The sequence below is a fragment of the Lampris incognitus genome, chromosome 2 (genome assembly GCF_029633865.1).
Source record: "Lampris incognitus isolate fLamInc1 chromosome 2, fLamInc1.hap2, whole genome shotgun sequence".
Lineage (NCBI taxonomy): Eukaryota > Metazoa > Chordata > Actinopteri > Lampriformes > Lampridae > Lampris > Lampris incognitus.
The window spans coordinates 1,232,225-1,257,137 of NC_079212.1; the positions used below are offsets into that span (position 1 = coordinate 1,232,225).

At 46.8% G+C, this 24,913-nt stretch overlaps 1 protein-coding gene across 4 annotated transcripts in view; it reads left to right on the forward strand.

Moving 5' to 3' along the window:
- gripap1 (GRIP1 associated protein 1) overlaps positions 1 to 24,913 on the forward strand; it is a 123,265-nt gene that overhangs the window by 24,633 nt on the left and 73,719 nt on the right. For 3 of the 4 annotated variants that reach the window (XM_056273558.1, XM_056273559.1, XM_056273562.1), the window contains 5 exons: positions 20,843 to 21,009; positions 21,629 to 21,676; positions 21,914 to 21,945; positions 22,802 to 22,849; positions 22,952 to 23,051. In XM_056273558.1, coding sequence (XP_056129533.1) covers positions 20,843 to 21,009; positions 21,629 to 21,676; positions 21,914 to 21,945; positions 22,802 to 22,849; positions 22,952 to 23,051 — 395 coding nt within the window. The remainder of the gene's footprint in view (positions 1 to 20,842; positions 21,010 to 21,628; positions 21,677 to 21,913; positions 21,946 to 22,801; positions 22,850 to 22,951; positions 23,052 to 24,913) is intronic. The other variant, XM_056273561.1, reaches the window with a different exon arrangement.

A 24,913-nucleotide genomic window follows, 5' to 3' on the forward strand; every position in this document is an offset into this window, starting at 1 on the left:
ACACTGTCTCTGCTCACTCCTCCACCACTACAGTTAACCTTATGAAACACACACTGTCTCTGCTACTCCTCCACCACTACAGTTAACCCTATGAAACACACACTGTGTCTGCTCACTCCTCCACCACTACAGTTAACCTTATGAAACACACACTGTCTCTGCTACTCCTCCACCACTACAGTTAACCCTATGAAACACACACTGTCTCTGCTTACTCCTCCACCACTACTGTTAACCCTATGAAACACACACTGTCTCTGCTACTCCTCCACCACTACAGTTAACCCTATGAAACACACACTGTGTCTGCTCACTCCTCCACCACTACAGTTAACCTTATGAAACACACACTGTCTCTGCTACTCCTCCACCACTACTGTTAACCCTATGAAACACACACTGTCTCTGCTTACTCCTCCACCACTACTGTTAATCCTATGAAACACACACACTGTCTCTGCTACTCCTCCACCACTACTGTTAACCCTATGAAACACACACTGTCTCTGCTTACTCCTCCACCACTACAGTTAACCTTATGAAACACACACTGTCTCTGCTACTCCTCCACCACTACTGTTAATCCTATGAAACACACACTGTCTCTGCTACTCCTCCACCACTACTGTTAACCCTATGAAACACACACACTGTCTCTGCTACTCCTCCACCACTACTGTTAATCCTATGAAACACACACTGTCTCTGCTCACTCCTCCACTACTACTGTTAACCCTATGAAACTCACACTGTCTCTGCTCACTCCTCCACCACTACAGTTAACCTTATGAAACACACACTGTCTCTGCTACTCCTCCACTACTACTGTTAACCCTATAAATCACACACTCTCTGCTACTCCTCCACCACTACAGTTAACCCTATGAAACACACACTGTCTCTGCTACTCCTCCACCACTACAGTTAACCTTATGAAACACACACTGTCTCTGCTACTCCTCCACCACTACAGTTAATCCTATGAAACACACACTGTCTCTGCTACTCCTCCACCACTACAGTTAACCTTATGAAACACACACACTGTCTCTGCTACTCCTCCACTACTACTGTTAACCCTATGAAACACACACTGTCTCTGCTACTCCTCCACCACTACAGTTAACCCTATGAAACACACACTGTCTCTGCTACTCCTCCACCACTACTGTTAACCCTATGAAACACACACTGTCTCTGCTACTCCTCCACTACTACTGTTAACCTTATGAAACACACACTGTCTCTGCTACTCCTCCACCACTACAGTTAACCTTATGAAACACACACTGTCTCTGCTACTCCTCCACCACTACAGTTAACCTTATGAAACACACACTGTCTCTGCTACTCCTCCACCACTACAGTTAACCTTATGAAACTCACACTGTCTCTGCTCACTCCTCCACTACTACTGTTAACCCTATAAAACACACACTGTCTCTGCTACTCCTCCACCACTACAGTTAACCCTATGAAACACACACTGTCTCTGCTCACTCCTCCACCACTACAGTTAACCCTATGAAACACACACTGTCTCTGCTTACTCCTCCACCACTACAGTTAACCCTATGAAACACACACTGTCTCTGCTTACTCCTCCACCACTACAGTTAACCTTATGAAACACACACTGTCTCTGCTACTCCTCCACTACTACTGTTAACCCTATGAAACACACACTGTCTCTGCTCACTCCTCCACCACTACAGTTAACCCTATGAAACACACACTGTGTCTGCTCACTCCTCCACCACTACTGTTAACCCTATGAAACACACACTCTCTGCTACTCCTCCACCTCTACAGTTAACCCTATGAAACACACACTGTGTCTGCTCACTCCTCCACCACTACTGTTAACCCTATGAAACACACACTCTCTGCTACTCCTCCACCACTACAGTTAACACTATGAAACACACACTCTCTGCTACTCCTCCACCACTACAGTTAACCCTATGAAACACACACTGTCTCTGCTCACCCCTCACCACTACTGTTAACCCTATGAAACACACACTCTCTGCTACTCCTCCACCACTACAGTTAACCTTATGAAACACACACTCTATGCTACTCCTCCACTACTACTGTTAACCCTATGAAGAAACACACTGTCTCTGCTACTCCTCCACCACTACTTTTAACCCTATGAAACACACACTGTCTCTGCTACTCCTCCACCACTACTTTTAACCCTATGAAGAAACACAGTCTCTGCTCACTCCTCCACCACTACTGTTAACCCTATGAAACAGTCTCAATGAATGTTTAAATTGGCGCAGCGCCAACCGGCGGAGAATGCCGGCCCCAGCCTATCGACCTGGCCAGAGAGTATGGCTCCTGGCCCGGGACCTGCCCCTCCCTACGCTCAACCGGAAGCTGGCTCCCCGCTACGTACACCATCGACCGCATCGTCAACCCTTCGGCGGTACGTCTCCATCTCCCTACCTCACTCAAAGTCCATCCCGTGTTCCGTGTCTCTCACCTCAGACCGGTAGCCTTCAGCCCCCTGTCTCCCCCCGTCCAAGCTCCTCCACCCCCCATGGTCCTCAACGGTGGTGACATGGTCTCGGATGTCGACCGGCTGCTCGCCGTACGCCACCGGGGGCGTGGGTACCAATACTTGGTGGACTGGGTTGGCTATGGGCCTGAGGACCGCAGCTGGGTTCCCCGGTCCTACCTGGCCAACCCCGCACTCCTGGAGGAGTTCTATCAGGCCCACCCCAACGCCATCAGACGGTCGCCCGGTGTCTCCCTAAGGAGGGGGGGTCCTGTTGTGGTTACACTGCCCCGAGCTGCCTCCCCGGCACGTTCTAGCCACTCCCCCAGCTCGGACATGCCGTAACACAACTCCCTTCAGCAAAACCACAAAGTACTGTCAATATTATAAATCAAGCACTTGCCGTTGGGGCCCATTGGTGCACTGAGGCTAATTCAGCCGCTTGCTCCTCGGACCGATGTCAGCTCCCTGAGCCGATGGTTTTACCTCCATTCCCGTAGCTTAGGGTGCAAACCGTGTGTGCGTCTGTCAGTGCAAGTGTAGGCCACTCACAATCGCCTCCACTCAGTCCAGGGGCCTGGGAACCGTCACCCTCCAGCTGCCTCCTGGCTAGCAGCCGAATCAAGTCCAGTGAGCACCGCCACCAAGGAAGCGATCAAGCCCACCACAGTACACTCCTCCTCACGAACTCAGAAGATCCCTCTACTAGCTCACTGTGGTCGGCAAGCTTGTCAGGGTCCTGCAGTACTAACTTGTAGCGTCAGCTAGCCAGTTAGCTAACACCAGTAGCTAGCAAATTAGTGTTACTCAGACAAACACTGCGAAAACTCAAAATCACCGAACAAGAAAACCCTAACCCTGACCCTAAACCTAACCCGAATGACCAACACTGTTTCACACTTGTGGGCCTGTGTACACAGATACATTATACTTGGGTCTCCACAAAACCAGCGGTCACAGAGCAGCACGAGAAGTCACCTCGTTCTCCCAAAGTGTCGACTCGGACTCCCAGATTCCTCCGCGATTTCGCGGCTACAGTGCATTAAGAAATTATGATTGGCTCTTTACAAAATTTCACCTCAACTGCGGGAATCTTTACATTACAAAGCATCCGGGTCTGCTATTCTGCTAATATTTACTTTCCTGCCTTTCCTCACTACTACTACTACTGCTACTACTACTATTACTACTGCTGCTGCTACCACTCCTACTGCTACTATTACTACTACTACTACTGCTACTACTTATACTACTGCTACTAGTACTGTTCAGCGTATAACACACACTGTCTCTGCTAATATTTACTTTCCTGCCTTTCCTCACTTCTACTACTACTGCTACTACTACTATTACTACTGCTGCTGCTACTACTACTACTGCTACTATTACTACTACCACTTCTACTACTACTGATACTACTACTACTACTTCTGCTACTGCTACTACTACTACTACTAGTGCTACTACCACTTCTACTACTACTACTACTACTGCTACTACTGCTACTACTACTGCTACTACTACTACTATTGCTACTACTAATACTACTCCTACTAGTACTGTTCACCGTATGAACACACACTGTCTCTGCTAGTATTTACTTTCCTGCCTTCCCTCACTGCTATTACTACTACTACTACTACTAGTACTACTACTCCTACTGCTATCAGGGCTACTACTACTACTACTACTGCTGCTACTACTACTACTGCTACTGCTGCTGCTACTAATACTACTGCTACTACTACTGTTCACCGTATGAACACACGCTGTCTCTGCTAGTATTTACTTTCCTGCCTTTCCTCACTACTACTACTACTACTACTACTATTACTACTGCTGCTGCTACTACTACTACTATTAGTACTACTGCAACTGCTATTACTACTACTACTACTACTACTGCTGCTACTACTGCTACTTCAACAGCTACTGCTATTACTACTACTACTGCTACTGCTACTGCTGCTACTAATACTACTGCTACTACTACTGTTAACCGTATGAAACACACATTGTCTCTGCTAGTATTTACTTTCCTGCCTTTCCTCACTAGTACTACTACTACTGCTACTACTACTACTGCTACTACTACTGCTACTATTACTACTACTGTTAACCGTATAAAACACACATTGTCTCTGCTAGTATTTACTTTCCTGCCTTTCCTCACTAGTACTACTACTACTGCTACTACTACTACTGCTACTACTACTGCTACTATTACTACTACTACCTCTACTACTGCTACTACTACTTCTGCGGCTACTACTACTACTGCTACTACTACTATTACTACTACTGCTACTGTTAACCGTATGAAACGCAACTCTCTCTGCTAGTATTTACTTTCCTGCCTTTCCTCACTACTACTGCTACTACTACTACTCCTACTGCTGCTGCTGCGGCTACTACTGCTACTACTAATACTGCTACTAATACTACTGCTACTTCGACTACTACTACTACTACTAATACTGCTACTACTAAAACTACTACTACTACTAATACTGCTACTAATACTACTACTACTTCTGCTACTTCTACTACTACTACTACTACTACTGCTTTCGGCTGCCCCCTTTAGGGTGCGCCACAGTGGATCATCCTTTTCCATCTCTTCCTGTCTTCTGCATCTTCCTCTGCCACACCAGCCACCTGCATGTCCTCCCTCACCACATCCATAAACCTCCTCTTTGGCCTTCCTCTTCTCCTCTTCCCTGGCAGCTCCATATTCAGCATCCTTCTCCCAATATACCCAGCATCTCTCCTCCACACATGTCCACACCATCTCAATCTTGTCTCTCTTGCTTTGTCTCCAAAGTCTTTTTCCAAAGTCCAGAGTGCAAAGTCTTTGCTTGGTCTGCCTTTCCTCACTGCTGTTCTTTTATTCTTTTACCTAAATGTCATACTATTTTTTGATCCATTTCAATAGGTTTTTTTTACTGATTATTCAGCACGTTCTAGCTTGATTTTGGAAAGTGTTGAAAAGTTGATTGCAGTGTCAAAGAGTTCTTATTTAGCTTAAAAGTAAAATGGTGTAATAGCCTTATTCATATGGTTCTAACACACCAATAAGGGCAGAGCTGTAAACATGTTCCTCCATTGTGTCACCACGCCTATGGACATGCTAAAATGGTACTATGGTAGTGAATCACCTGGGAACAGGACTGTGGAGCAAACATGACTGTCAATAAAAACAGTAAAATTCCTTTAAAATTAAACCTCAAAACCAGATGTCATTGTTAAGCTGGGAGTGTTGGACAAGTGTGTTATACGTTAGCCTTGCTTGGACTAGACTGGTCAGGAGCTGCATCACAGCATTTTAATGTGACTTGTTTTGATGTTGGAGCATCAACAGAGACCCAGCTGGTGTTTTAATCAGCTGTTCTTCTCAATAAGGAAGTGATAGAGGGCAGGTGAACCTGACCCGTCTCACCTGGCTGCTGTCACCTTGCTCTCCTCTGGATGGCAAGGCAACACAACATCAAAACAATTTTTTGCTCTATTGTAATAGAATTGAATACATACAGTTCAGTGTACTTATGAATTCCCCAGTCTGGCTTTATTTCCAGTCATGCATAGGGCAGCTCGCTGGCTCCGGGCAGACACACGCTACAAGCCGTCTGACTGACAAACAGCCAAAGTTAGCATCCTGCTAAACCAGTAGCATCTGGCCACAGAAGTTTGATTGAGGATCTGAGGAACCCTGGGATCCCCGGTTTCCATCTTGATATTTTAAAGCTGCAAGTGAATCAGCCAGTTCATTTCTGGCCAAGCTGATACACATGGTACACAGACAGCAGTACCTCTAACAGACTAACATGGTACTACAGTACATATTGATACACATGGCACACAGACAACAGTACTTCTAAAAGACTAACATAGTACCACTGAAAGGGGATTCTGGCTAGGACCTGAGTGCAGACAATCATTCAGACACAGATGTGAGTGGTAAACTCAAGGCCAGAGTCAAGGCTGGCCCTGGCATAGCTGAAGGCAGCTGTGACAGGACCCAGGCTCCAGGCATCCTACCCAGCCAATGAGGATGTTGCTCGTGGAGTTTGGTGATGAGGCCAGGGTTCACAATGTGTCTGTCAGGGACCCAGTACCTCTCTTCAGAGCCCTAACCCTCCCGGTTGACCGGGTATTGGAGGTGCTTTCCCTGATGACAAACATCCAGAAGATGCCTGACTGTGTAGGTTGGGTGGCCATCAAGGAGGCGTGGTGGTGGAGGAGGCTCCGGAGGAGGAGCCAGAGGGCTGACAGTGACAGGTGTGATCTTAGAAAGGTGAAGTGTGGGATGGGTGCAGAGAGTGTGAAGGAGGTGGAGATGGTCAGCAGAGGGGCTTATTACCTTGGTAATGGGAAAGTGGCCAATGCAGAGAGGAAGATTTCGGGTGGAGAGCAATATCCTCTTAACAGGACAATAGTGTGGCACAGGGGTCCAGTATCTGGAGACAGGGTAGAGTGAGCTCTCTTCCAGGTCCAGTGACAGTGGCATATGAACTGGGGGCCCCGGTTGGACTTTTTGTCAGTGGGCAGTCCATAAATGCAGAAGACAAGCTGCACAAGGAGCTGGACGGTTTCATTGGCTGTGTGGAGCTTAGGCAAGGGAAGGAAATGTGCCACTTTAGAGAAGCGGTCAACTACAGTCAAAATTGCAGTGTTGTCTGGAGAGGAGGCAAGTCATTGATGAAATCTATGGAGAGGTTAGACCAGGGCCCACAATGAACAGGCAGGGGTTGCAGAAGACCAGAGAGAGACTGGCGGGGCACCTTACTTCGGTTGCAGACAAAACAGGCAGCAACAAAGTCCTGTGTCCTTTTTCATGGTAGACCACCAGAAGTGACCAAAGAGAAAGGCCAGGCTGCATGTCACGCCAGGGTGTCAGACCAGTTCGGAGGAGTGACCCCACTGTAAGACCTGAGAGTGGATGGTGTCTGGAACGTACAGAAGATTTGGGAGGCCAATACTCGGGTCAGGCTGCAGCTATTGGGCTTCTCAACTACCATTTCGATGTTCCGCTGCTGCAAAGCAAGAGGTGGGAAGGCAGGAGGCTCTGGTTCACGTTGGGCCCCTGCGGGAGAGAACTGGCTTGGTTTCCTTTCTTTTGAGGATTGAGGGGTAGTGTAGCCCTCCATTTGGAGGGCTAGATGACCTAGCCCTCCAAATGGAACGTTTTCAAATGCAGGCTCCAAATGGAGTGGTAGAAGAAAATTCCAAGAATGAGGCGAACTGAGGCAGTGGAACATGGAACATGGCTACCAGTGTGGAGAAAGTAGCCCAGAAATGTGTGTATCTTCACAAATAATGCAACATTTTTAAATCCGTTGAAATATCTTAGTTTATTGTAGGTGCAAAGGAATATGTAATGGTGTGGCAGGAATGAGGAAAAACACAGGAGACCAAGGCAAGTTTGATGTTTATTCCTCAACTCCAAAAACCAACTGCAGCAGGAACAACCCTGCACCGGCGAGCCCGGGAACGTAAACCACGCCCCCAGCTCACAGTCCTACTGGGTGAGAGGCATAGCCCCTAGTGTCCGCCATACAGCCCCCCCGAACACCCAGAAGGGACTCCTGGAAAGAAAATTAGTGTCTCACTGGAGGCTTAAGCAGCCTGCCATAACGGCTGCGCCGTCCCTCAGCCGAAACAGTAGGTGAAACACATTCCAAAGCCGGCTGGGAAGCAGAACACTGAACCCGTGAAGACACTGCCGGGGTCCTGGAAGGAGGACGACCCCGACGGGGAAACTGGGCCGGAAACACAACTTCGCCTGCCACCCTGTGCGCCGGTTTAAGCCTATCAAGTGTGACACGCTCCCTACGCCCACCCATATCTAGCACAAAACCCTTTGGACCCGTCTCAAGAACCCGAAATGGGCCATCGTATGGGGGTTGGAGGGGCGAGCGGTGAGCATCATGCCGTACAAAAACAAAACGAGCCGACATGAGCTCCGCAGGCACGAACAACCGCGGAAAACAATGGTGAATGGGGCCTGGAACCCGAGTGCTGTTGGACAAAAAAGGATAAACGGCCGGACGGGGTCGAGGAGCGGAACTCCCAGGCAAAAATTCTCCAGGGACGCGGAGCGGCTGACCGAGCACCAGCTCAGCGGGTGACGCGTCGAGGCCCTCCTTAGGAGCCGAACGCAACCCGAGCATAACCCAAGGTAAACGATCCACCCAGTTACCATCCGAGAGCGCAGCGCACAGCGCTGCCTTGAGCGACCGGTGAAAACGTTCACACAAGCCGTTAGCCTGAGGGTGATACGCGGTAGTGTGGTGTACCTGCACACCCAAGGATCCCGCAAGTGCCGACCAGAGCTCTGACACGAACTGGGGGCCCCTGTCTGAGGTGATATCTGATGGAGTACCGAAACGGGCGACCCAGGAGGACAGAAAAGCGCGTGCAACATCCGAGGATGTTGTGGAGGATAGAGGGACAGCCTCTGGTCACTTGGTGGTCCGATCTACCATTGTGAGCAGGTGTGTAAAACCCTGTGAAGAAGGTAGAGGGCCCACCAGGTCCACATGCACGTGGTCGAAACGTCTGGCCGGGATCGGAAACGGTTCGAGGGGCGATTTAGTGTGCTGGTGGACCTTAGCGCGCTGGCACGCTACACATGCAGCTCCCCACCCCTTGACGTCCTGGCGGAGGCCAGGCCAGACAAACTTGGAACCGACCAACTTCACCGACGCCCGAACTCCAGGGTGCGAGAGGGAGTGAATCGAATCGAAAACTCGACGGCGCCAGGCCACTGGAACAACGGGGCGGGGACGATCGGTGGAGACATCGCAGAGGAGGGCAGGACTGCCTTCCTGCATCACAGCGTCCTCTAGCTTGAGACTGGTACGTGTTGACCTAAGGGTAAGGACGTCCGGGTCGCTGGGCTGGTCGGCAGCCATAGCGGAGAAATCCACACCGAGGTGCACAGGACACACAAGCACATGCAACAGACAATCAGCAACAGGGTTGGACTTCCCGGCCACATGCTGAATGTCCGTTGTGAACTCGGAGATCGCCGCTAGGTGGCGCTGTTGACGAGCAGACCACGGCTCAGTCACCTTGGACATGACAAAAGTCAGCGGCTTATGATCCACATAAGCCGTGAATGGGTGACCCTCCAGCAGGAAGCGGAAATGCCGGGTTGCAAGGTGCAGTGCCAGCAACTCCTGGTCAAAAACGCTGTACTTGCGCTCGCTATCCCGCAGTTTGCGGCTAAAAAATGCGAGTGGCTGCCACGCATTCGCCACATGCTGTTCAACCACAGCCCCCACGGCTATGTCAGACGCATCGGTTGTTAAAGCTATGGACGCCGTGGGTGTGGGATGGGCGAGAAGGGCAGCGTTAACCAGGGCGCACTTAGCTTCGTCAAAGGCCTGGACCTGTTCGGGAGTCCAGTCGACAGGGTCGTTAGCCTTCTTAAGCCGCAGGGCTTCGTAAAGTGGCTGAAGGAGGTGGGCAGTGCGAGGGAGGAAACGGTTATAGAAATTCACCATGCCCAAGAATTGCTGCAATGCCTTAACAGAGACTGGGAGGGGAAATTCCGCCACCGCTTGCACCTTAGAAGGCAACGGGACTGCGCCTTGCAGCGAAATGCGGTGATCCAAGAAGTCAATCACCGACAGTCCAAACTGACACTTGGCCGGGTGGACTATCAGGCCGTGTTCGTCCAGACGACGGAAAACCTGTTTCAGGTGCGCCAGGTGCTCTTCAGCTGACGGACTGGCCACTAATATGTCGTCGAGATAAACGAACATGAAAGTAAGGTCACGCAACACCGAGTCCATCAGCCTCTGAAAGGTTTGCGCTGCCCCCTTCAAGCCAAAAGGCGCATGCGCATGAACTCAAAAAGCCCAAACGGGGTGATCACTGCGGTCTTGGGCACGTCCTCTGCGGGCACGGGAACCTGATGATAGCCGCGCGCCAGGTCCACCTTAGAGAAAATAGTGGTACCTCCCAGGCATATGGAAAAGTCCTGTATGTGTGGGATGGGATAGCGGTCATTGGCGGTGACGTTGTTCAGGCGGCGAAAATCGCCGCAAGGCCGCCACGACCCATCCGCCTTGGGCACCATGTGAAGCGGCGAGGCCCACAGGCTGTTGGAACGCCTCACTATACCCAGACGCTCCATGATGGCGAACTCCTCCTTAGCTGGAGCCCATTTTACCGCGTCGAGGCACTGCGCACGCACAAAAACTGGCGGTCCCAGAGTGGGAATGAAATGTTGTACCCCGTGTTTAGTAACCGCGGTGGAAAAGGCAGGTGTAGTCACCGATGGAAAATCCGCCAGCAAACGCTGAAAAACATCCCCTAATGCTAAAAAGTTAGCATGTGTTAACGGCCCGGCTCCCCCTGTCTCGCACGGAACAGTGGCGAAAGACACAGCATCAATTAAACGGTGGTTTGCAACATCAACCAGCAGATCATTAGCACACAGAACATCCGCGCCGATAATAGGAACAGTAATGGCGGCCACTACAAAGTCCCACTCAAAATGGCGCCCGTGGAAGCAAACAGTCACCAACCTTGTGCCAAACGCCGCAATGGACGAACCGTTAGCTGCACTTAACTGTGGGCCGCCGCCTTCGGCCGACCTGTCTGTCTTAGCAGGAGGGAGTAGGCTCTTTTGCGAGCCTGAGTCCACCAGAAACCATCTTCCTGACATCGTGTCCTTAATGAAGAGCATCTCACTACGTCCGCCAGCGCCCACAGCTGCTACTGAGCGCTGCCCTGGAGTTTCCCGCCGTCTCAAACGTGCACGGAGGGACGCAGCGTCTCGCTTTGCCGCCGAACCGCCGGTGGAAGAAACAGAGGCCGCTCCCGCGCCATCTCCGGGCAGTCACTCCAGCCACCACTGCCGGGTCCGCGTCCTCCGACGCCGGCTGCAGAGGCTCCGATGCCACACTCTGCACAGAGAACCGTCTGGTAGCCAGCAGGACCCGATCGGCCTCCTCAGCCAAACCTCGGCAGTCACCAGCGGCCAGACACGGGGAGTTAGCCAAAGCCGCGCACACAGGAGACGGGAGCTGGCGCAGGAAAACGTGCGGGGAAAGGAAGCCACCTTCGTCTGAGCCTAGCAGCGACAGCATATTGTTCATGAGATCCACAGCCGTCCCGTCGCCCAAACCGGATAGGGAAAGGATTCTATCTGCCCTCTCTGCGGCAGATAGGCTGTACCTCCGGAGCAGAAGATGTTTGAGGGCGACGTATTTATCGTGTTGCGGAGGGGGGGGGGCAACAGCTGCATGGCCCGGCGTGTGGACTGCTGGTCCAGCGCAGCGACGACCAAATAGTATCTGGAGTCGTCCGCGGAGATTCCACGCAGGTGGAACAGCGCCTCGACATGCTGGAACCACGAGGCCGGGTCGCTCTGCCAGAACTCTGGGAGCTTCACAGCCGCGGCAAGAACGGCCGGCTGTGAGAGTTGGGGCGGCGTGGCTGAAGTGGATTCACACTCTTCTTCTGCTCCAAACATGTTCAATTCGGGGTCACCAATGTGGCAGGATGAGGAAAAACACAGGAGACCAAGGCGAGTTTGATGTTTATTCCTCAACTCCAAAAACCAACTGCAGCAGGAACAACCCTGCACCGGCGACCCCGGGAACGTAAACCACGCCCCCAGCTCACAGCCCTGCTGGGTGAGAGGCATAGCCCCTAGTGTCCGCCACAATTGCATCATTATAACAAGCATTTTGGAAAAATCACTATTCACAGTGCCAATAGAACTTCATGTAAACCATGATTTGTGAGTGACAATACAGTCCCGTGTATGAATCTTGTGAAATGATCCAACCACACATTTTTTGCTCTTCCCCACCCATCTAATCAGTGCAGGGCAGGGTGACACTTTATTTGAAGGGGTGTGCAGAAGACAGACATGACACCGTCATAACCATGACATGACACCTGTCACGAACGTGATGGAGTCTTTATGAATGTTCATGACTGTTGTCATTAAGTGTCATTTGGTCAGTTATGTCATTTTTAATGCAATGTTGACACTGTTTGAGATGTCTGTTTTTGAGCTACAGATGCGTGAAATATATCAAATCGAGTGTCTCGGTCCCGCTCAGGTTGCTACAACAAATTCAAACAATATAAACTTTGCATTAAAAATTACATAATTCTTGGTGTTAAGTGTTATTCCGTTAGTCCTAAACATTCATAAAGATTGCTTCATGTTGTGTGAACCAGGGGAGGGAGACATTTCTATGGGCAGGACTACACTGAAATAGCCAATGCGTAAACGTGCTCCCTGGCTATTGTCGGTAGATTATTGTCTTGGTCTGTCCTGCAAATTTGGTCAGATTTGTCACTATAATAGTTAATGGTAGCAAGCAAAAGGCTTCAATATAAAATGTATAGTACAATAATGTTATAATAATGATAATAATAACAAGAATAATAATAATCATTGCATTTATATAGCACTATTCCAGACACCCACAGCGCTTCACATTGAAGGGGGTAACTCACCTCAATCACCACCAATGTGTAGCACCACCTGGGTGATGCACGGCTGCCATGTTGCACCATAACGCTCACCACACATCAGCTTGAGGTGGAGAGGGAGGAATCATTGAGCCAGTTACACGGGGGGTTGATGAGGTGGCCAGGTGGGGAATGTTGCCAGGACACCGGGGAACTCCCTATTGTTTATGATAAGTGCCATGGGATCTTTAATGACCACAGTGAGTAAGGACCTTGGTTTAACATCTCATCCGAAGGATAACATCCCCGTCACTGCACTGGGGCATTGGGATTTGATATTGGTGTTTTTATAGACCCCTTTTCTGTTAGTAAACATAGTGACTTTTTTTGTGGGCAGAGCTTAGCTGGAGGCAAATATCCATACCTACGACAGACAAACATATAGTTTAACGTTACCTCACTTACATGATATGAAGTGTGCGCTACAAACAGGAGCATTTTTTGTGATCTCCTCAGTCCAATCCTTTCGTCTTATTGCGTTTAACCACAGTTGTCTTCGATCTTTTTGACTGGGAGTGGCAGCTGGTATGTGATAAAACTTCAGGTTTAGTTTATTACTTCTTCGATTCTGGCACCCAAAAACACAGCATGAAGACATGTTGGCTAACGTTAGCTAGATGATGTACGCTTGCCTGAGGATGTGATTCGTATGTAACGTTATCGCTTCTGGCTTTGTTTTGCCTCCAGCTGACGCCCTGACGTCATCATTATGTAGGCTCTAAAAGAGGTCTATTAGGACCAGAGGGAAGACTGACCCCAACTGGCCCACCAACACCCCTTCCGGCAGCAACTCAGTTTTCCCGGGAGGTTTCCCATCCAAGTACTAGCCAAGCCCACACCTGCTTAGCTTCCGTCATTTGGCAGAGCCAGGGTACATGTTGGTATGGCTGCTGGCGAATAACCTTATAAGCACATAAACATGTCCTGAGCGCACCAGGCAACTGATGATGCTGCTGACGTAAAGCGTACTGGCCCATTTCCCAGGCGAAGAGTTCAAACCCTACCTCTTGTAGCTCCATTATGAAGGGCCACGGTCCAGTGTAGGGCACTCCAAAACTAGGGTTAGGGCCAGGTGGGGGGAATTGGGATTGGGCCCAAAGCCTGGAACCCTGCTGGGGCATTAGTTAACCCAAAAGGCATGACTAGGTATTCATAGTGACTGCAGGGTGTGTTCTATTCATCGCCTTATACTATTATCGGTATCGATTTATCCCTAATTATAGTCTGAGGAAAAAATCACAATTTCATGATCATTATGCATTAATTTATTTCAAAATACTACAGATGTATAAAATCACATGAGCTTTCTTTTTTTTAATTTTAATTTTAATTTTGGAAAAGCGTTCATTTCACATCAACATCCTTGCAAGGAGGCTCAGATAGTGTCATGTACATTCAAAACTAAAAGTTTCGCAGTATGTTTGATAATCATTTCACTGCCTGGCTCTTCCACAGGTTTCCTTCTACAACATTAAGTTTAATTATTTACATTCGAACATGGAAAGCGTCCACCGTAGATATTACAAGGGTTGGAGGGCGGAAAAGAAGGAATAAAGATCACGCTGTTAGATGTAATAAAATAATACACGTTACATTATATTCTCACCCATTTATTCTAGCAGATGAGCTGAACTCTGACCTTATAGCTTTAATGTACTCAATCTACTTGGTCCAGACCCGATAACATTTTTCTTTTTGGACTCTGAGGGAAAATGACAACCTTTCCATAATGTATATTTCATACATTATTTCTATCCATTCGTCAGTGGTGGGTGGCTCTGGTTTTAGCCACGTCCTCGTGACAGCCGTTTTGCTTGCTGCCAGAAGTATTCGCAACAGTTTGTCATTGGTATTCTACCCTTCAAATGAGATGTCACCCATGTATACATGATCACATCTAAAAGGAGTCTTGACTCCAAATACATTATTATGTTTATGGATTTCCTGCCAATAAGGTACAATAATCTGGTAATTCCAAAAAATATGAATAGAATAGAATAGAACTTTATTTGTCATTGTTACAAGTACAACGACATTTGAAAGTGCAGGTCTTATCTGCAAAGATCAATTTAAAAAAAATTAAAAACATAAAACACACACACATTCATTTCTACATTCTACTGGACACCAACATATTGCACAAAAAGTCAGTAATCAAGACCTAGCAGCATTTACTGCGGTAATGGCTCAGGGATAGACGCTGTTCTTTAGTCTCTGTTTGTCCGGGCTCTTATTGTCCTGTAACGTCTGCCCGAGGGCAGCAGTTCAAACTGATGGTGTCCTGGATTTGATGGGTCCTTGAGAATGCCATGGGCTTTTTTTGAGGCAGCGGGAACTGTATAGGTCTTACAGGGAGGGGAGTGGGCATCTGATAATCTTCTGCACGGTGGTGCTGACCCTCTGGAGCGCTTTCCTCTCTGCTACTTTGCAGCTAGCAAACCAGACACAGATGCAGTAGGTCAGTATGCTCTCTATGGAAGTGATTGGTGTCATTTATCCCACATAGTGTCCAACATGTTCCACCACTTCCCTGGTGTCGTTTTTACAGGGGTGTGATAAAAAAAAACCTTAAAACATTTTTCCAGCAAAATTCTCCCCATGTAGTTGAAGTAGTTGAATTCCACTGTGCTTGACATAATCTTCTCCAGCCCTCTTCTGAAATGTTAAAATTTCCCTCCTTCTCCCACTTCTCTTTTATATAGAGTGTGTTCTCAGACTTGGACGGGAGAATGGCATAGTATATTCTAGAGATAATCTTACTACATGTTGTGGATATGGATATTGCCAAGAATATTTTCATGATTCCTGTCTCCTATTTCTAAAGTTGGACGACTGGGTCAGAGCAAATCCAAAACGACAGGTCTTGTGTGGTATGCAGTGGTTAGTACCTACCAAAAGCAGTCCAAGGAACGACAACCGGTGAACTGGCAGCAGGGTAATTGGGTGCCCAAGGCTCCTTGATGCGCGTGGGGAGTGAAGGCTAGCCCATCTGGTCCGATCCCACAGAAGAGCTACTGTAGCTCAAATTGCTGAAAAAGTTAATGCTGGCTATGATAGACAGGTGTCAGAACAAACAGTGCACTGCAGCTTGCTGCATATGGGGCTGCATAGCCGTAGACCATTCAGAGTGCCCATAACCACTGCCGAAAGCACCTACAATGTGCACACGAGTGTCAGAACTGGACCATGGAGCAATGGCCCAGTCTGATAAATCACATTTTCTTTTACATCATGTGGACTGCCCTGTATGTGTGTGTCATTTACCTGTGGAAGAGATGGCCCCAGGATGCACTATGGGAAGAAAGCAAGCCAGCGGAGGCAGTGTGATGCACTGAACAATGTTCTACTGGGAAACCTTGGGTCCTGGCATTCATGTGGATGTTACTTTGACACTTGCAATCTACCTAAACATTGTTGCAGACCAGGTGCACCCCTTCATGGCAACGGTATTCCCTGATGTTAGTGACCTCTTTCAGCAGGATAATGTGTCCTGCCACACTGCACACATTGTTCAGGAATGGTTTGAGGAACATGACAAAGAGTCCAAGGTGTTGCCTTGGCCTCCAATTTCCCCAGATCTCAATCTGACGGAGCATCCTTGTGATGTGCTGGAAAAAGTGGCCCAATCCATGGAGGCCCCACCTTGCAACTTACAAGACTTAAAGGATCTGTTGTTAACGTCTTGGTGCCAGATAACAGAGGACACCTTCAGAGGTCTTGTGGAGTCCATGCCTCGACGGGCCAGAGCTGTTTTGGCGGCATGAGGGGGACTTACACAAAATTAGGCAGATGGGTTTAATGTTTTGGCGGATCAGTGTATCAGCTTATGTATTTTCCTTCTGAGCAAAACAAGGAGTCAAAGGTTGCAGGACCTCTGTCAGGGCCCTTTTCACAAATTGCACAATTATTTACAGTCCTTTCAGTTCATGCTATAGTGCACAGATGTGAGCATGTTCACATTTTCAGTGCTGTGTCTTGACCGCTGAGTCCCAATGGGTAAAGGTAGCCCCTCTCAAACACAACGTTGCCCTCGTGACAGCATGTGCTGCATGACATTTTAAGCTGGTGCACAAATGGTATAACTTTGTTTTCGTTCCTTGTCCATTATGCAGGTGGTGCCAGCAATTGTATTTTCCTAACTGTGCAACTGTAGTTCATAGAACAATCACGAAACCGTCCAGACCCGCTGTGCATGTAGGTGGAGTGTGTCTTACTAAGCATTTAAACATTCCTCTCTGGTTGTCTGTGAGTGAGTGTGTGACCTCAATTTCTGACGCATAGCCCATGGCAGCCTATGCGTGCGCCGTGCGAAAAATAATGTACGTTTTTTGAGAATGAGAACAGAAACGCTTGGTGTAGCTGAGCCTTTATGGTTACAAAACCATGATGTTTTAAAGCGTGGTTAATAGTGTCATTGGTTAATTTCTGCCCCCCTACTCAGTACAGATGTCTTGATGCATGCTCAATAATCAAGATCAGAAAATCAATTAAGTTTGAATCAGTTCATCCAGATTTTTATTGAGAGAAATGTTTCATCATCATCTAAGTGACCTCTTCAGTCTCAACCGACTGCAGTTGTCCCAACCTTATAAACAACACACTGACTGCAGGTGTCCCCACCCTTATAAACAACACAGTGACTGCAGGTGTCCCCACCCTTATAAACAATACAGTGACTGCAGGTATCCCCACCCTTATAAACAATACAGTGACTGCAGGTATCCCCACCCTTATAAACAATACAGTGACTGCAGGTATCCCCACCCTTATAAACAATACAGTGACTGCAGGTATCCCCACCCTTATAAACAATACAGTGACTGCAGGTATCCCCACCCTTATAATCAATACAGTGACTGCAGGTATCCCCACCCTTATAAACAATACAGTGACTGCAGGTATCCCCACCCTTATAAACAATACAGTGACTGCAGGTATCCCCACCCTTATAAACAATACAGTGACTGCAGGTACCCCACCCTTATAATCAATACAGTGACTGCAGGTACCCCACCCTTATAAACAATACAGTGACTGCAGGTACCCCACCCTTATAAACAATACAGTGACTGCAGGTATCCTACCCTTATAAACAATACAGTGACTGCAGGTACCCCACCCTTATAAACAATACAGTGACTGCAGGTGTCCCACCCTTATAAACAACACAGTGACTGCAGGTGTCCCCACCCTTATAATCAATACAGTGACTGCAGGTACCCCACCCTTATAAACAATACAGTGACTGCAGGTATCCCCACCCTTATAATCAATACAGTGACTGCAGGTACCCCACCCTTATAAACAATACAGTGACTGCAGGTACCCCACCTTATAAACAACACAGTGACTGCAGGTATCCCCACCCTTATAATCAATACAGTGACTGCAGGTGTCCCACCCTTATAAACAACACAGTGACTGCAGGTACCCCACCCTTATAAACAATACAGTGACTTCAGGTATCCCCACTCTTATAAACAATACAGTGACTGCAGGTATCCCCACCCTTTTAAACAATACAGTGACTGCAGGTATCCCCACCCTTATAAACAATACAGTGACTGCAGGTGTCCCACCCTTATAAACAATACAGTGGCTGCAGGTACCCCACCTTATAAACAATACAGTGACTGCAGGTATCCCCACCCTTATAAACAATACAGTTACTGCAGGTACCCCACCCTTATAAACAATACAGTGTCTGCAGGTGTCCCCACCCTTATAAACAATACAGTGACTGCAGGTACCCCACCCTTATAAACAATACAGTTACTGCAGGTGTCCCACCCTTATAAACAATACAGTGACTGCAGGTATCCCCACCCTTATAAACAATACAGTGACTGCAGGTGTCCCACCCTTATAAACAACACAGTGACTGCAGGTACCCCACCTTATAAACAACACAGTGACTGCAGGTATCCCCACCCTTGTAATCAATACAGTGACTGCAGGTATCCCCACCCTTATAAACAATACAGTGACTGCAGGTACCCCACCCTTCTAAACAATACAGTGACTGCAGGTGTCCCACCCTTATAAACAACACAGTGACTGCAGGTACCCCACCCTTATAAACAACACAGTGACTGCAGGTATCCCCACCCTTATAAACAATACAGTGACTGCAGGTATCCCCACCCTTATAATCAATACAGTGACTGCAGGTATCCCCACCCTTATAAACAATACAGTGACTGCAGGTGTCCCCACCCTTATAAACAATACAGTGACTGCAGGTGTCCCACCCTTATAAACAATACAGTGACTGCAGGTATCCCCACCCTTATAAACAATACAGTGACTGCAGGTGTCCCCACCCTTATAATCAATACAGTGACTGCAGGTACCCCACCCTTATAAACAATACAGTGACTGCAGGTATCCCCACCCTTATAAACAGTACAGTGACTGCAGGTATCCTACCCTTATAAACAATACAGTGACTGCAGGTGTCCCCACCCTTATAAACAATACAGTGACTGCAGGTGTCCCCACCCTTATAAACAATACAGTGACTGCAGGTACCCCACCCTTATAAACAATACAGTGACTGCAGGTGTCCCCACCCTTATAAACAATACAGTGACTGCAGGTATCCCCACCCTTATAAACAATACAGTGACTGCAGGTATCCTACCCTTATAAACAATACAGTGACTGCAGGTGTCCTCCCCTTATAAACAATACAGTGACTGCAGGTGTCTCCACCCTTATAAACAATACAGTGACTGCAGGTGTCCCCCACCCTTATAAACAATACAGTGACTGCAGGTGTCCCCACCCTTATAGACAATACAGTGACTGTAGGTATCCCCACCCTTATAAACAATACAGTGACTGCAGGTGTCCCCACCCTTATAAACAATACAGTGACTGCAGGTGTCCCACCCTTATAAACAATACAGTGGCATAACAACCCTAACCAACGATCAGTTTCAAATGCAAATATGTGTGACCATTAACTATGTTCCCTCTTCACATGGGGGGGGGGCTAAGAGTACATCTCTTGCCATCTTACAATGCTGTGATTGCAAACATTCCCAAATCCTCCATGAATAGTACACATGGCCATTGAAACACTAGTTAATGGTCACACCATATTTGTATATGAAACTGGTCGTTGGTTTTGGTCGTTATGCATCTGTATTTGTTTATAAGGGTGGGGACACCTGCAGTCAGGTGAGACTGAAGAGGTCATTTAGATGAGTGATGAAACGTATCTGTCACTAAGCGTTGTATCCAGATGAACTGATTCAACCTTCTTGGATACTGCGTACAGAGTTTATTTACAGGTTTGGAGTGGGCAGGCAACAGGAAGGAGACCACTGAAAAGGCAAAACAGAGGCAGGGCAGAACTACACAGAGGTAGCGGCTTTAGGTCATGGCAGGGATCAACGAATAAGCAAAATAACTAGCTGGGGTGAACTTAAATACTCAGGGAAGAAGATTGGGTAGTGACAAAGAGCATGGGAAGAGCAAGAGATTGGGCAAAACTCGGAGTGCACTAAGAGCACGGAGAGAGGCCGGAGCTGCTGGAGTCAAGGCGGGGCTCGGCGGCGCTGAAGGCTGCTGTGACATCCACAGTACATACTGATACACAGACAACAGTACTGCTAACAGACTAACACAGTACCACAGTACATACTGATACACATGGTACACAGACAAAAGTACCTCTAGCACTGGAACAGGTGAAATCTGTTTTTCACACCCAGGCTGAAACAGTGAGTGGTGGCATCACAACACATTTTGGGACGAAAAGACCCTTGTAGTGTGTGTCTGGCCCTAATGCAATGCCCCTGCTGTGTGCGGCGCCCTCTTTAGGCCTGTCAGAGAAGAGCGTAGAGAAGATTGTAGCTAAACAGGCAGCGCTAGGCTGGTCGGCTGCTCTCTGTCCAATAACTCACTGCTTTGGACCAGAGCTGGAGATGGCACTGAACACAGAGCAGGAGGAGAAGAGGCTGCTGAGGGAGCAGATCCACAGCCTGGAGGTAGGAACACACACACATACTTACATGCGCACATGCACGTGCACGCGCGTGCACACACACACACACTGAATACACAAGCACACACACTAACCATACACACAGACACACACACACTGAACATACACACATGTACACACACACACGACATACACACACACACACAGATTAAATGTTGTGAAGACACATGCAGACAGCTCTCATAAGTTCCCACTACAGAGAAACTCTGTTGTCATCAGCATATTGACTGATGCTGAGCTCAACCCACACCATCCATACTTTATACACCTTGGTTTTGCATGTTGTACACTCTCCACCTAAACTTCCAGTAGCAATAACCAAACTACTCATCTTCATTCTGTTGTCATGTAGGCAGCCTTACTGAGTTCATGTAGTCTCTATTTCCCCAGTTGTCAGGCCCAGTATACTTTATACTATACCAGTACACTTTATACTGGTACTGCTGACATGGGGTCTTCTATCAGAATCAGATTCATGAGTATTTTGGGCCCTAAACCATAATTTAAAGAATGCATTAAGCCAGCTTTTGATTTAATGTTACATTTATTTATAAAATAAACTCTAAAACTTGTGTTTTTACTGTATATTCTTTTCACTGCAGTTGTCCAAACAGACAGAGATGACCAAGCTGCAGGAGGAGATATCAAAGGTCTTTATGCACATTTTATCCTTCTTTCTTTTCATGAAACCTGCTTCATTTATATTCTTTCAGTTTATAATCTTAACCCCTGGGAGCTGCCAATACAACCACAGTCCTGTACTGTGAAACAGCCGTTAACAGTTGAACTGTTAATGGGAATGTACGTTAAGAACTCTAGAAAAATTAAATACGGCTTTCAATTCGTTTGTTGGGACCTGTCTGTCTGACTGTCGGTCAATTTTTCAGCTGTCTGACAAGCTGAAGAAGAAACAGGAGAGGTGAGTGGTCAACACACAGCAGTCCTGATGTCACCGTCCGATCCTCCTATCTGTCCTACCTTCATTTTTACTCCAGAACCATATGTAGAGGAGTTCCACCACTGACACAATGTCAAACAAGCGCATGTTATCTTTACATTTTGTTCAAGAAGTGAGCTGTACGGTAAGACTAAAGTATTCCAGATCCTTCTATTTTGTAATCATATTAGTATTAAACATTTGGTTGAGAAATGTTTAATTGCTAATCAGTGAGCACTGTTGCCTCACAGCAAGAAGGTGCTGGGTTCGAACCCCAGGCCGTCCCAGGTCCTTTCTGTGTTGAGTTTGCATGTTCTCCCCGTGTCTGTGTTGGTTTCCTCTGGGTGCTCTGGTTTCCTCCCCACCATCTAAAAGACATGCATGTTAGGGTTAATACTCCTGCCTGTGCCCCTGAGCAAGGCAATGGAAAGAAGAAGTGGAGTTCAATTCAATTCAGTTTATTGTCATTAAAAACAATGTGCAGGCACATGTTAAAAATTAAATGAGTTGGTTCCCGGGTGCTGCAGCTGCCCACTGCTCCTATACAATAGGATGGTTACATGCAGAGAACACATTCATTGGAAGGATACAATTTGTTGTAAGGTACAATGACAAAACAAAGTGGCTTTCTTCTTCGAAATGTCTTGTTAATAGGAATGAATTCAGAGGGTAAAGATAACAAGTAAGGTGTTGGAAGTTTCTCTCCAACTTTTTGGCAAATTTGGCTGTAAGTTGTTACTGAACACAAACAGGAGAATTCACTGATAAACATCTACTGTAACTGATGAGGACGCATCTGTCTGTCTGTTTATTCACCTGTCTTTCTCTGGCTCTCCAGTTTCCAGCGTCTCCAGGGAGAGAAGGAGACCCTCTACAATGACAGCCGGTATGAAGTATACCATGAATTATACTACTACTATAATACTACTTTACTACTACTATGATACTATAACCACTGTTACCTAATACTACCTACCCCTCCCTCCAGGACAAAGATTGATGAGATAAACCAGAGGAAAGAGGAGGAAATGAAATCCATGAATATCCGCATCCAGAAACTACAGACAGACCTCATGACAGCTAATCAGGTTAAACCTCATTAACATAGACACAGACATGGCAGCTAATCAGGTTAAACCTTATTAACATAGTCCGAGACCATGACAACCAATCAGGTTAAACCTCATTAACATAAACACAGACATGACAGCCAATCAGGTTAATCATCATTACGTTAAGGCTATCATTATGCCATTAATTAAGATAATGAGAACCAGTTTGTTTAAACTCATATTTAATTGTTACGAACTAATCAGTTCATACCTTTAACATGCTTTATGACATTTAAACAAATGAGAGCATTCACATGTCTAACAAAAATCAATCAAGTCCACTTAATCGCAGATAATCGCATTCTGATTGGATCTCAGTAGTACGTCCGTTTTTTTTGTGTTTTTTTTTTACCTCATTAATGTACTTGATGACTTCATTGATATAAATAGCAACAGTCAATCTGATTAGGCCTCATTACTGAAAATGATGACACCACTCAAGACCTCAGTAGAACAGTTGGATCATCAGAGTAGGTCTCATCAGAGGGGGGTGAGGGATTTAGAAGAGTTAAAACTTTAGCTTAAATCCCCTGGTTTGCAGCCAGTACTCAGCAATGACAAAAATTTCCCACATCATTCTAAAAAAAGGGCAAATGATTTTTCCTCAGTGGCCCCCAAATTTCATTCAGCTGTTTAAAACATAACAGGATCTACAGATGGTGTCATGTATTGTAGTTTCTGCAGGAGAGTAACTAAGCACGGTCACTATTTTACTAGCTAGCTAGATTTTTAGAAACCAGGAGGATCTGGATATCACGGTTGGTCAACTGGTAAAGTATCTGTTAGACAGCACTGACTTAAGGTAATAGACAAATATTTGACAGCAGTTGGTTTGTGGTCATCTTATATCTTACCTTAATTCTGAAGGAACAAAGGGGTTAGACTTCATATTGAAAAGATGTGATTGAAAAAACAATCACTTCAGAATCATGTTTATTGGCCATGTAGGTTTGAACATACATGGAATATGACTGGTTTCGTGGCTTTCTTAGTGTACTTAATATAGAATAACAACACTACAACACAACAATCTACACACATATACACAAGGACTGACTTAAACAGGTGAAATAAGAGGTGATAAAGTGCAATGGTGCAGAGAATATATCAGAGATGCAGAAATAGATGTTAGCTGGTTACTGACATACATGCCTGAGGTAGATGGACATGACAGAGTGTACCAGTATACATACAATGTACAGTACAGTATATACAACATGTACAGTACAGTATATACACAGAATGGTTGGATTTATTGACAGTGTTAAGTGTTCATTTGAATGACAGCCTGCAGAAAGAAACTCTTTTATATCTGGTTGTTTTGGGGTACAGTGCTCTGTAAGCGCCTACCAGAGGGGAGGAGTTGGAACAGGTTGTGACCAGGGTGTGATGGGTCTGCAGTGAGGTGTGGTGAGGTCAGTGGCTGGGTAGGCAGTGAGATGTGGTGAGGTCCGTGGCTGGATAGGCAGTGGGCATTCTCAAATCCAAATGACATCCTTTTGTGCTTTCTAATGTTCTATATCAATCTGATCCTTCTTCATTCTTCCAACTGCCACAGAATTCTAGAATATTGTGCCCCCTGGCTGAACTACATCCCAAATGAAAACCTAAACAAAAATATAGTCACAATATATACGAAGTACTTTTTCTGGTTTCATATGGTTGTTGATAGCTGTGAAATGATTAAGTAACACCACTGCCTTATCTTGGAGCTCTCAAACCATTGTGGGTTTTTACCACAACATTTATGGTAAAAACATCTAATTTATTAACTGTAAAATATCCAAATACATATATTTAAATTATGTACCATTTCATTAATTCATGTCTAGTATTAT